At 35.0% G+C, this 12,632-nt stretch overlaps 1 protein-coding gene and 1 pseudogene across 1 annotated transcript in view; both read left to right on the forward strand.

The window, feature by feature from the left end:
* The window catches only part of LOC107742119 (ADP-ribosylation factor-like protein 5B), a 12,874-nt gene extending 9,401 nt beyond the window's left edge, over positions 1-3,473 (forward strand). The window contains exon 6 of the mRNA XM_016555002.1: positions 1,627-3,473. Within this exon, the coding sequence (XP_016410488.1) occupies positions 1,627-1,675 (49 nt within the window). The 3' untranslated portion in view covers positions 1,676-3,473. The remainder of the gene's footprint in view (positions 1-1,626) is intronic.
* A 5,235-nt stretch (positions 3,474-8,708) lies between these two features.
* LOC107742138 (MAM and LDL-receptor class A domain-containing protein 1-like) overlaps positions 8,709-12,632 on the forward strand; it is a 37,962-nt pseudogene continuing 34,038 nt past the window's right edge.

Below are 12,632 nucleotides of genomic sequence, written 5' to 3' on the forward strand. Positions count from 1 at the left end.
TTTCCCTACAGTAGAGTAAGGTAAAATAATATACCTGAAAAAAAAAAACATTTTTTATTTATTTCACAGTGCAATTGTTTTACAATATATGGCTATAAGTGTCATAGGAATAATAATATAAAATATTATTATTATTATTATTGTTTTATTCTAATTTGTTTGGCTTCCAAATTCACCAGTGAGACTGAGACACTATATCACAACTAAAAAGAGGGTTGAGTCTCCTTTAAATTTCAAGAACAAGTACATTCACCAGCTTTTTTCTTTTACTTTGCGCACTGAACCTCTTAATTTAAAAGCTCTTAATTTTGAACTCTCAAAATGTACAAAAGTTTCCTAAGGGGGGGCATGCCCCCGGGGCCGGACCCCCCTAGAGGGATCGAGGACCACCCACCACAGTCTCAAAAAATCCTGTGGGAAACACTGAATGCCATGTTATGACCTCAAAAGACTTTTACCATAGTGCATTATTTGTAAACTAATATATTTTGATGTTTGCATCTAGGGGTGTGCCATATCATACCGTCCACGATAATACCGGTATAAATTTTTGCATTGCTTTTGGGACGCTTCTGAAACGTGCCGCGGCTCCGCTGGAAGCTGCAATCACCAATAAAATGTTGTTCCATGTTTTTTTCCTATATCGCCATAAATACCGTTATCGCAAATATTCTTGAAATATCATGATATAATTTTGAGGCTATATCTCCCACCCCTACACGTAATCAACACCAGATGCATGAGGTTTTTCTGAGTAAAGTAAACTTGCTTCGTAGTTCACCTATTACAGCACTGCACTTACAATGCTCGGCTACAAGTCATGTAAATCATAAGTCAGAATGAAAGAGCTCAAAAACTTTGCAGCAATCTAAAATGGCATGGTTGTTTTAGCAAATGTGTTTTTATCTCATGTTTGGTTTTGTTGACACTATTGGTCAGGTTTAGTGTAGGTGGTATGTTATTTTCAAACACAATAGGGTATTTATCTTTTATTGCCACTCACATTTCGGACATTTCATTTCCGAGCTTACGCGACACGTATAATAACAAACATAATAAAAGTTGCCAGATTTACATTCATCTGTTTTGGATAAAGCTAATGCTTTTAGCGCTACTCACTGGATGAAAACAAGCAAGAAGCAAAGTGATATTATTTTGAAGAATTGTCACCACAGGCACGTTGCCTGGGATAAGTACAATAATCCCAAAAAGGTCAGACAGTTAAAATTAAAATTGTTTTACCTGTAAAAATAAATAGATTAATAAATATAGTACTTCTGAAAAATCTCAGTAGCCTTGATTGTTCTGCTTAGAATGTGCTTAAAACATGAATAATTTAATAACCTTGTTAAATGTAATCTATAGAAAAACTCAAAATGAATATCCATTTATCATACATTGTACATTTATAATACCTTGATGCTTTGAGTTGTAGCTTTTAAAACTCTTAGTTTAGCTGTTAAATGTTTTATTTTTAAATTTCATAGGCACTGGTGTAGAATTTTAATATTGACCATGATGTGTAAATAGTTTATCACGTATGTAAACATTTTATCATACTGGCTAGAATTGTACTATTGGTGCATCCCTACTGAACGTGTGTGTGTGTGTGTGTGTGTGTTTCAGGCTGTGTCAAGGTTTAGAGTGGATGACCTCAAGAGCCGGGCTCAGATAGCCTCTGATTCTTCTTGTTGGACTGATTGACAGCGATTTCCACCTCCTCTGGTTGCACTGCAGGCTCATCCCATTGGCTGCTCATGTTTTATTTTTAATCTCGCTCTGCAGCTGAACTCTCTGGACACCTACCTCAGCTGGGATTTATCAGTTACATGAATCTGGTTTGACAGTCTTGTCGATCAATATTAAATCAGGAGCGACTGGATTTTTGTACTGGGTGTATATCGGAAGATCTTCAAAGTCGAAAGTATTTCAACTTAAAGAGAGGCACTACAGTGCTGGTGTGTGTTTGTGAGGAGGGACTGTGTTTTTAACACTGACAGTGGAACAGAAGTTCTCCAAATAAGTATATTAAGCTAATCGTGTGTTTCTTTAAATCTACTGGGAAGAAATGGGGAATCCATTTTCACATGGGGAATCTTTGGGTAAATTGTTGTCATTGTTTGGTTGTTTTTGGTTATGCTTTTGGGGTATCAAATGTTTAAAGTGCCATTGGTACCCAGCAACACCATCACATATCATGAAAACACCTGAGCATATCACTTAGTGCACATTACCTCATTAGTTACAGTAGAGGGCGCTGTTACCATTTCAGACGTGGCCATTACAGCTTGAAATGTCATTGATGTGAGATGCAATTTAAAGAAAGGGAGGGGGGGGGGTTAGAATGCAGCAGTTGGCTGGATTTATTGTAATGTCTGTTACAGGTGTTTTAAGTAACCATTCTCCTTGCTGGAGTGTGGTTATAGCATAAAGGTCCTTCAGTTATTATGAGGAAATAAAGTTCAAAAGGAACACAGTATTATGATTTTTAAAATCACTTTTCATCCCAACCCTCTTGGTGCAAATATTCACTGCTGCTGATCTTCACAGGTCAACCAGCCATAATAGCTGTGTCTGTTGCTATGTAAGTGATTGCCGTTTTATTCAGATTTCTTCAGCTCGGACATTTATTTTTTTGTCATCTTCCTTTTTTTCAGGTTATTTGGAACAATATGAACGCATGAGCACTAGTTCTTATTTGTTTGCGTGGTGATTTTGCCAATATTCTTATTGGTTCTAGCTGAAACTCCTCTGTTTTCACAGATTTTTTTCATCCTCTCCGTGCCCTGTGCTCAGTTAAGGGAAACTCTTTCAAGACTTGAATGCAGTGACTACAAGTTGGTGCTCTCACTGATGATATTTCCCTCCCAACATTGAAATCTATTTGCATAACGGTTATTGGCTGCTGATCTAGGCAAATCAATCCTATGGATCCGTCTCTGTCTGTTTTGCAAGGGTTTTATTGCAGTGGCTCTTTGAGGTCATTGCCTGGCTGTTGTGGATGTGCAGTTTAACGTTCAGTAAAATTTCACATGGAGACTTCTCTAATTGGAAGAAGAAATTAATTTGGCTGCTGTGACCATTAACATAAAGGCGGCATTGGTCAGACTTATGTAAAATCTATTCTTTACCCAATCACAGTCTAAAGCAGTGTGTTTTTAGTCTGTGTTAATATGCATCTTTACAAACGTGATATGAGTTTATATTGAATCATACCATGTTGAATGGAGGTCCTTTGGAAAATATGAAAAATATTTAAAAGTGGAAATCTGACTTATGCATCAGAATGGGAATGACGTGTTTCTGCCAATGGTTCAGAGGAGTGTAATATTCTGTTTCATTGCTGAAGATCACGGTCAAACCATTTGGTTCTCAGATGTGCCATTTCTAAAGGAGCAGGTGAAATCTGTAGCAACTTTCCTAATTCTTATAGTTTTATAATAAAAGCTTTTATTTTGAAATCTGAATTGTGGTATAGTTGCATTATTTGGTCAAATGCTGGTTTCTGCTGGGGGGGGGGTTGTTTGTTTTTTACAACAAAAGTGCCTGTTTTAGATCAAGATCTATAAGAATTATTCTGAAGAGTTTAGCAAGGTTTTGATTATGTGCACAAGACTTTCCAATCATGTAAGAGAAGGTAAGTTCTTTTTGTGCATTTTGTAAGTTTTCTGAAGCCATTTTTAGTATTTTTGAATTTTCAAGTTATCAGAAGAAAAAACAGACTCCACAGCATTGGATTAGTCTTGTGTATCCATTTGAAAATTGTCCATGCTTGCACTTTGTTTGAATCTATTTCTATATCAATTGGCTTTGTAGCTGATGACAGGAAATGCTTTCAACTGTGAAAGGAATTGATTCTGATGTAAATTGTCCATATGTTGAGGCAAAAAAAAAAAAACTTTTTGGTTAAAGGAGGCACATCAATAAATCAATGAATTACAGTTTTATTTTGGGGGACTTTTGCTTTTTATTTATAGGAGTGTAAAAAGGAATACAGGTCTGAGATTGGTACATGACCCAGGTTGGACTCCAGTCCAACAGCTCTTATGTCTTATTGTCTTATGTTGTATTTTTATTTTTAATTCAGTCCCCAGAATCTTCAATGCTTCTGGAGTTCACCATTTGCTGACCTGCTAGTTTCATGTAAAACAAGTAAAATTTTGATTTGTGGCTATCTACATCAATGTAATCACCCCAAACTCCTTTGGTTAATTTATTATTCTTTATCAATAATTGTATTGTATGACTGCGTGAGGTTCATTGCCTCGTCAATATTTGAGGAGTTTCCGAAATGCGTACTTTTTGCTAAATTAACAGAAAGTGCAACTGCGCGTTTTATCCACTAGGTGGATATTGTCTCGTGTCAGTTCAGCACAAGTATATGGTTCCCACAAACCTCGTTCAGAACCAGTATTCCCAATATTCACAGCGCTTTCGCTCCCATCCTACTGTATTTTAATTATTTTCACAGGTAATTTTAAAAATTTGCTTGTATGTGCATGTTGAGATTTGGTTGACACTTGTTGTATACTGCCACTCCTGGAATGAACACAAATTATATAAATATTATTTATATGTATTGAACTGTATGTATGTATGTATTTATACACAGTGGGTTTAGAAAAGAATCACCCCCCTTTAAAATAATCACATTTTGTTGCTTTGCAGCCTGAAATGAAGATGAACACAGTTTTTGTTTTATTTACTCAGTGCAACTTGCATCCATAACATCCAAGTGAAAGATATAACACCAATGTCATGTCATAACAAAAAACAGAATCACTGTGTGTGTGTGTGTGTATATATATATTAGTTTTCAGGTTTTTTTATTTGGTTTCAGGTTAAATATTATGTTTTTATTATGTTTCATTGGTTTATATTAAATAGGTGTCAGAAAGCATTTAAACAGCCTTTTCTTTTACAGTTTAATTTGGTAATTTATACTTTAAGCTGTGTTCTAATTTAGTCCAAATATTTTGTCATAGTTGTTTTTCTTTATGTATTTCTTCCTAAAGAATGTTTATATTGAAAGCCAACAGGCAACTTGTGGATGGTTTCATGGAGTACAAATCTTGTGTACAGTCAGACAATATTGTAATTACATTTAGTCATAGAAAAAGCAGAGGTGAGATTCAATTTTCTGATGTCCATTTTGCCTTTCATCAGCCTTGCATGTTTCCCTTTGTATTTCATGCTTGCACACTGGAAAATGCTTAAGCTGGGGTTGAATGTTATTAATCAATCTATCAAGGCAAGCATAGCCTGTCACTTGGTGTAATGATCAAGTATTCCAGTAACACTGATATAAGGTGCAGTGCTTTCATCAGAATGTGTAATCTTTACAGTTCCAGACTGTGATTTATATGCACACTTAGCCTTCTGATGGAATGGCTTACATGTATTAAGATCCGGTGGAAATCTATTTGTCACACTTATTCTTTGTTCTCTGGAGACTGGGTGATTAGGAAACCTGCACACCTACTCAAAATCTCACAGAATTGCCGGTGTGGAAAGAAACTTCTTTTTCTCCTCAACCTTAAACCAGACTTATTGATGGTTAATATGTCATAAATGTTAAGTGGAATTGAAAAAGGAACTTCAACTTAAAGTTTGACCTCAGAGTTTGATCTTTTATTATTATTATTTCCCCCAATTGACACAGTCTTTTTAAATGTCGACAAGTTGACAAATCCCTTAGGAATCTTTATGTCCTCTGTCATCAACAGCACAGGTCATATTGACAGGTATCCATGGTAACCTCACAGTTGAAAGACTGCAGTCTGTTCTGTGGCCTAGGTGCAGCTCTGTATTAAACAGAATATTTCTGCCAACAAAGGGAAAGCAAGTCAGAGACATAAAGGAATGGAGGTGAAGGACAGGGGAATCTGAAGATGAAACGACTGGATCAAATACAAAGTGCACCCTTTCATTTGAACCCTATTGATGTATGCCAATATGGGTCTAGTCTGTTCTAGTGCCAGGAATATCATTTTATTGCCTTAATAGGATGGGAATATTTTGTAAACTGTAGAGATGTAAAGGCAGTGCTGCATACAGTTCTTGACTGAACTGACAAAATATTTTCCCCTGATCTCTGTCAATACTGTTCTGTGAGTTTAGGTCCATTTCTTCATTTGCATAGTTTTGGCCACATCAATAACATTAATGAATCTCTTTTCGGTTATTGCTATAAGGTGATCCATGGCTCAATTTAATTTCCTGAAGAAAATGTAATTCTGGCTAAAGCAATTAGAGCCAAAGCCACTGTGATATGTTCCCATATCACTAATTCATCACTGGGGCCTATCATGTCTGTCTGTCTGTCTGTTGTCTATGCTATTTTGGTTACAGGAACCTATGAGAATTCTGTGACACTTTTCTTTCCCTTTATATATAGCTGTAATTTCTCAGCCTTGTACATACACCGAAAGTCATGTCTGCATGTCCAGATTGAGCTTCTGCATTTTGCTAAACCTAATTGTGTTGCTGACTTCTCAACTGCCTCAAACATTTTTGATCATTTTAAGAGATTGTGTAGCAGAGGTCATCCAAATATAAAGAATTTAGATGAGCTTGTTGTTATATTCAACCTTGAAGTTGTCTGTCTGTCTGTTGTCTATGCTATTTTGGTTACAGGAACCTATTCTGTGAGAATTCTGTGACACTTTTCTTTCCCTTTATTTATAGCTGTAATTTCTCAGCCTTGTACATACACCGAAAGTCATGTCTGCATGTCCAGATTGAGCTTCTGCATTTTGCTAAACCTAATTGTGTTGCTGACTTCTCAACTGCCTCAAACATTTTTGATCATTTTAAGAGTTTGTGTAGCAGAGGTCATCCAAATATAAAGAATTTAGATGAGCTTGTTGTTATATTCAACCTTGAAGTCATATGAATGATGGTCAATTCTTTCATCTAGCTAAAGTTTTATTTCAAGCCTGCCATTTATGTTCAATATCTGGTGTCATACATTTCCTTTTTGCATTTTTTTCTTAATCATTTTCAAAAAACTAACAGACTTAAGCATCACTTAGAAGCAACACATTATGAAAGATTAATATGTCTTACCATGGACCCTGTTGTGCACATTAAACACATTAAAATATTAAAACATATAGGCGATTAATCTTGCCAGTGTGTGTGCAGCCTTATTAAAGATTAAACAGCTTGTTTAAACTTGTCTGGGGGAGAAAAGATGACAAAAGCTCAGGACAAGTCTAGTCTAAAGAAACAGAGATGATTAAAGAGGCAGGATGCAATCAAGAATGAACAATAATTAAAATCATTACGCAACTACTTTACTGTAGATTTATAACATCCAGAAACATCCATACAGACATCAGCAAGTTAATTTGGCATAAATATTCTGAATAGGGCTGTCAGTCAATTCAAATTTTTAATCTAATTAATTACATGATGTGGCGATTCATTAATTGAATTAACCGCAAAATTAAATTTGGCTGTGAAATGACCTCCAAAATATAATTTAAAGCCATTATTGTTTTAAATGAGAAAAATATCAAATATATTACAAAAAGTAGCTTTAGAAAGAAATATTTTATTTGATTCAACAAAATCTATTAAACCATAAACACTTGGGCTACAATGGCCTATAACATAAACTTTGGAACATAAAAGAAGATAATTTGAAAAACATCTCAGTAGCTACTTTTGTTCATACAATGAAAGTCAACAACATTCTTTTTCTTCTGGTTACCAACATTCTTTATTATTTTCTTTTATGTTCCAGTGTGAGTAAATGATGACAGATTATTTTATTTTATTTATTTATTTATTTTTTTTGCGTGAACTATCGCTTTATTTTGTATTTAATTTATTTTAATGAAATGATACTCTAAATGAGAAACTAAAACTGCCAGTAGGTGGTGGTAAATGTCTTTAGTCATTTATTAATTCAATTCGTTCAAACTGCTGATTCATTCAGGAATGAAGTAAATGGCTCTCCTTATGAATTGGCCATTGAATCAGTGGTTCACACAATTTGTTCAAAACGCAGATTCATTCAGTAACAAATCACCGCTGTGTGTTGCTCGGAGATGCACAACAGTTCTGCTATGGATTTATAGGTAATTTCGTTGGCAAAACTGAGCAGACAGTATTGTAGCCTAACTAATATATAATACAACATTAACTTCTTATTTACTGTACTATTAGGCCTATATGTTAAAATTATGAGACACAAACTAATACAAATTTTTTGCCCCAATATCTTACATTTTAAGGCATGTAATTGCATTTTATAGACTACATCATGCGGTGAGTTGTTGCCACTGATCGATCGATCTATCTATCTATCTATCTATTTATCTATCTATCTATCTATCTATCTATCTATCTATCTATCTATCTATCCCTGTTTTCATATTCAAACACAATGCAGCTCTTCCATCTCTGTCAATGATATAAAGTTGCTCAGATTAAATATTTGTCATTATTGCCAGTAGCTGAGTGTTAACTGATTAGTGTTCAGCCAAGTGTGATGAAATTCATGCTCATTTACAAAACATTTTGGTTGCTTCAAAATTCATGGTGGTTTACTGAGATGCATATAGTTTCCACCTCTCTGTGCTGCAAACACTGCAGCCTGGATAATATGATCAAAGCACAGTTATATTTAGATGACTGGTGCACAGTGACACACATCTGTCTGAGTATAAGGGTCAGCTCTGCTGACAGAGAGAATAAAAATGGTTTTGCTCAAACACTTTTTGAAAGCTTCATTCATCCAGGTGTTGTTGGCAAGTAAGGAAAAATGAGCTGCATGTAGATATTTTCACAGACAATGTTAAAGTACTCTAATTACCAACCATTTCTACCAGTTTTCAGATCCTATAAGTGACAGTAGACAAACCACTTGTAATTTTATTTTATTTATTTTTTTCAAATAATTCATAATTTTAAAAAGGGGGTCAGTCATTTACATTTATTTGGTTTTGTATACTTTTGTACTAGTATTAATCTCTGGAAGTGCGTTTTTAAAAAGTGTAAGCAAAAAAAAAAAGTGTACCTATACTATAAACTGATACTAAAGCACTGAAGTACCTATACTAAAGCACTTTTTTTATTAGGTACACTTTGTGACTAGCCTTTAATTAAAAATCTGCTTTTGTTTTTAAAATTTTAAATTTAAATAAAATTTGTTTTAATAACTTTCATTTAGTTTATTGAAACAACTGTTTTTGCTAAACGTGTACTTTGAATCATTTTCTACACTTAATTTTCCCCTCCGTAGCATTCTTTTAAATGTATTAAAACATTTAACAGACCATTTGTAAAACTCCCCTTATAATTACAAACCTTAGATAGCTAATCGAGCAATTCAAGAAGCAATTTAAAATGGGAAAAGGAATGACCTTGCTGAGTTGATCATCTTTAGTATTTTGATCGAGAACATATGGTACTTTTAGCTCAATCACGAGAGGAGTGATGCATGTGTCAAACTTCACTACCTCTTGTATTATTTCTTTTGTCAGTGAATAACATGCTTTTGAACCTAAAATCTGAACTGTAAACTGAAAACACAATAATAGTACTCATTTAAAAGTCATAATTTCAGGTACTGGAAGACCTGAATTATGTATTTTTGGACTATTGGTTCCTTGATATGGATGCTTTCCCAACTAATTTATTTGGATCATTAAGCAGTGAACACATAGTTGTAGTCTTAACAATTACTCCAAAATAACTAGACAGACTTGCCAATAAAAGACACATATTGAGGTTACACCACCAACAGAGAAAGAGGATCTGAGAGTGCCTGACTTACTTTCTTACTTCTGCAAAACACAAAAAGCAGATAAAACTGTTTGGTAACCAAACAGTTTTGATGAGTATTGACCGGACAAAAAAAACTTGAAATTTCTTAAAATATCAGAAGTCAAACATAATTTTGTTTTTGGGGCTGGACTACCAATTTGGTTGTCCAGTTGCAGATGTGGAGAACATTTGGGGAACCTGTTTGAAAACAGTCATTCAAAAAAGAAGGACGATGAACAATTTTCCTTAATATTGCTAAAATGTCCACCAGAGTGTATGTAAATGTATGAAAGCTTATTTAAAGACCAAAGATCAATGCTGAATACACTGTCTGTCTTCGGTTGTGTTGTCTGTCTTGGCGACTGACATAATAATTAGTGTCCATTAAGTGAGAACACAGCCACTTAAATCTCCCAGCACTGACAATCAATAAACCCAACTAATCACATAGACCGAAAGTGACATCCCTGGTGACACAAGATTTGTTCTTCAGTTGGACTATTAAGGATTTGTGTGTCTTAAGACTCCATTATCACCACCCCGCACTCTCTGGATCAGGAGGATTATTAGTATAGTCCCCTTCTATTTGACCAGCTATTATCCTACAATAGCCCATTTCAGCTAGGCCATGCTGAGTTGCATGTTTGTAATGGTGTCCCTGTAACAGATTTTAAATGATTAGCAGACAGCAGTGTTTATTTTACTGTAATGGCCTGATATAGCTTTGTATTCCTCTCATATAGGTTCACAGTTTGTGAGATGTGACTTTGAGGAAGGTTTCTGTGGTTTTCAACTTCAAAATGAACATCATGTTTGGATAAGAGGATCAGGTTTGAGCCGTCCCAGTATCGAGGCAGACCACAGAGAAAATGTTACTGGTAAGACAGTTCATCTTATACCTGTATGGATACTACTTAACTCTATAAAGCCTACTGTTTCAAATTTGATAGATGAATTCTAAGGCCTTTAATTATCAACATGGTCAAACGTTTCTGAAAAACCTGTTGTACACAATCTTCTACATGCCTTCCACCCTACGACTGATAGTACATGCTAATTTCCGAAAATTGCATATTTTTTTGCATATCAGTTTGGGTTTTTTTCTCCCTGAGTGTAAGCACCATATTCACACTATACAATACTTAGGTTAAGTTTTATACTGAATTTCCTGACTTCTCAGGACACTATTTATTCTCTTTTGTCAGGTCACTGCCTCTATATAAACTCAAAAAATGGAGGAGGAGTCACCGCTGAAATATACAGTCCTCACTTCCAGCCTTCACAGACATGCTGGGTACAGAAAAACATTATTAAACATCTTTTGGTGTTGTATTTCATTGTCTAATTAATACTTTAACTCTGATACCACATAAATCAGTAGTCTATTTGCTAAACCACCATCTGCTTTTTAAAGCAAGCTATCAAAACACTAATTTCCATGATATGTACACTACTGTGTGATAGAGCTTTTATACAACCGTTCAATAAACCATACATGAATATTGACTTACATTTTAGACGATACATAATACTTTTTTTTTTTTTTTTTTTACTTTATCCATTTTTGCTCCACCAATGAAAATAGTTCAGAACGAAGCCACAGCAGATTCACTGTTTATGAACAAATCAGTTGAATGAATGATTCTATGCTTTACTCTGATTTAGTTCCTGAATGAATAGGTTCACTGAATGGCTCACTCTTATAGGCACTTGTCGCCACTTACTGATCTAGCAATGTAAAACCTGCAAAAAGATTTGCTGAAAAATCAAGTCTGTCTCGAACTAACACAGACAAGCTGAGTAATATAAACAGTGAAAAGTCCCAGTCTCAAATTATATAGCCTATTAAAAAATTATAAGAGCGATTTTAGTAGTTCAATAAATGAACCAATGCAATATGTTTGTTTTTTGACTAGAAAGACACAGTGCCGAGTTTACCACAAAACATAAGCAGCATCTTGTTAAGTGCTTAGCTCAAGCCCTCGATTATGTGCGTAGAACACTTATCCACTGCCATGGCTACACACTCTTATTGACAGCAGAGAGTTATGCATAGGCTGTCAGAGCCCTGACACAGTGGGTAGTGCATTCACTCATTGTGATCTATGGTTTAAATTCTCTGTTATGGTGTAATTCACTTTGAGTGCTTCTCTGCTTAAACAAAAATAAGATGACATTGAACTTGGCAGTAAGATGCAATAACATAACCTCACTTTACAAAAAAACTGCTTTGAGTATGAGATGCTTTCAGCATTAATTTAGTCTCAATTGGCCAAATATGTGAATATCTTTAATGTTTCATATTTAAAGTTCAACATGTGTAATGAAGCGAGCAATGCTCAGCTCGAATCCTTTGTTCACATAACACATTCTTTTGAAGATTTAGATTTTCTCTCTCTTTGTTGTCCTTTCCTTTGAACAGCTAACTTTCTATCAGAATATTGGGATGCTGGCAGGGGCTTTGCAGGTTCTGATCCAGTTCATATCTTCAGGAGAGATGCAGGAGGTTTGGTTTCTTTCCGCCTCCAATCCTGATCCATACAATCTTCCCTGGATGCGAAGAGTGGTGGTGTTAAACAGCAGAGAGGAGTTTAAGGTTGGTGGGGTTATGTGTGTTTGGGGGAAGAGGTAGTATTATTTGAACTTGTGAAGTAAAAGAAGTAAGTATGGTGTGTAGTTCAGTCAGTAACACAAAATCACTGTTAATTTACAGGTTGTGATTAGAGGATTGATATTCAACAGCAGTGACCCATATGCAGTTGTAGCAATTGATGATGTGTCCTTCAGCAGAGGATGTGTGGCAGCAGTAGGTGGGTAAACACTAATATGCCTTTTCATGGGTGATTTTTTTTTTT

Source organism: Sinocyclocheilus rhinocerous, unplaced genomic scaffold (genome assembly GCF_001515625.1).
Source record: "Sinocyclocheilus rhinocerous isolate Xijiao unplaced genomic scaffold, SAMN03320098_v1.1 scaffold256, whole genome shotgun sequence".
NCBI classification, from domain to species: Eukaryota; Metazoa; Chordata; class Actinopteri; order Cypriniformes; family Cyprinidae; genus Sinocyclocheilus; species Sinocyclocheilus rhinocerous.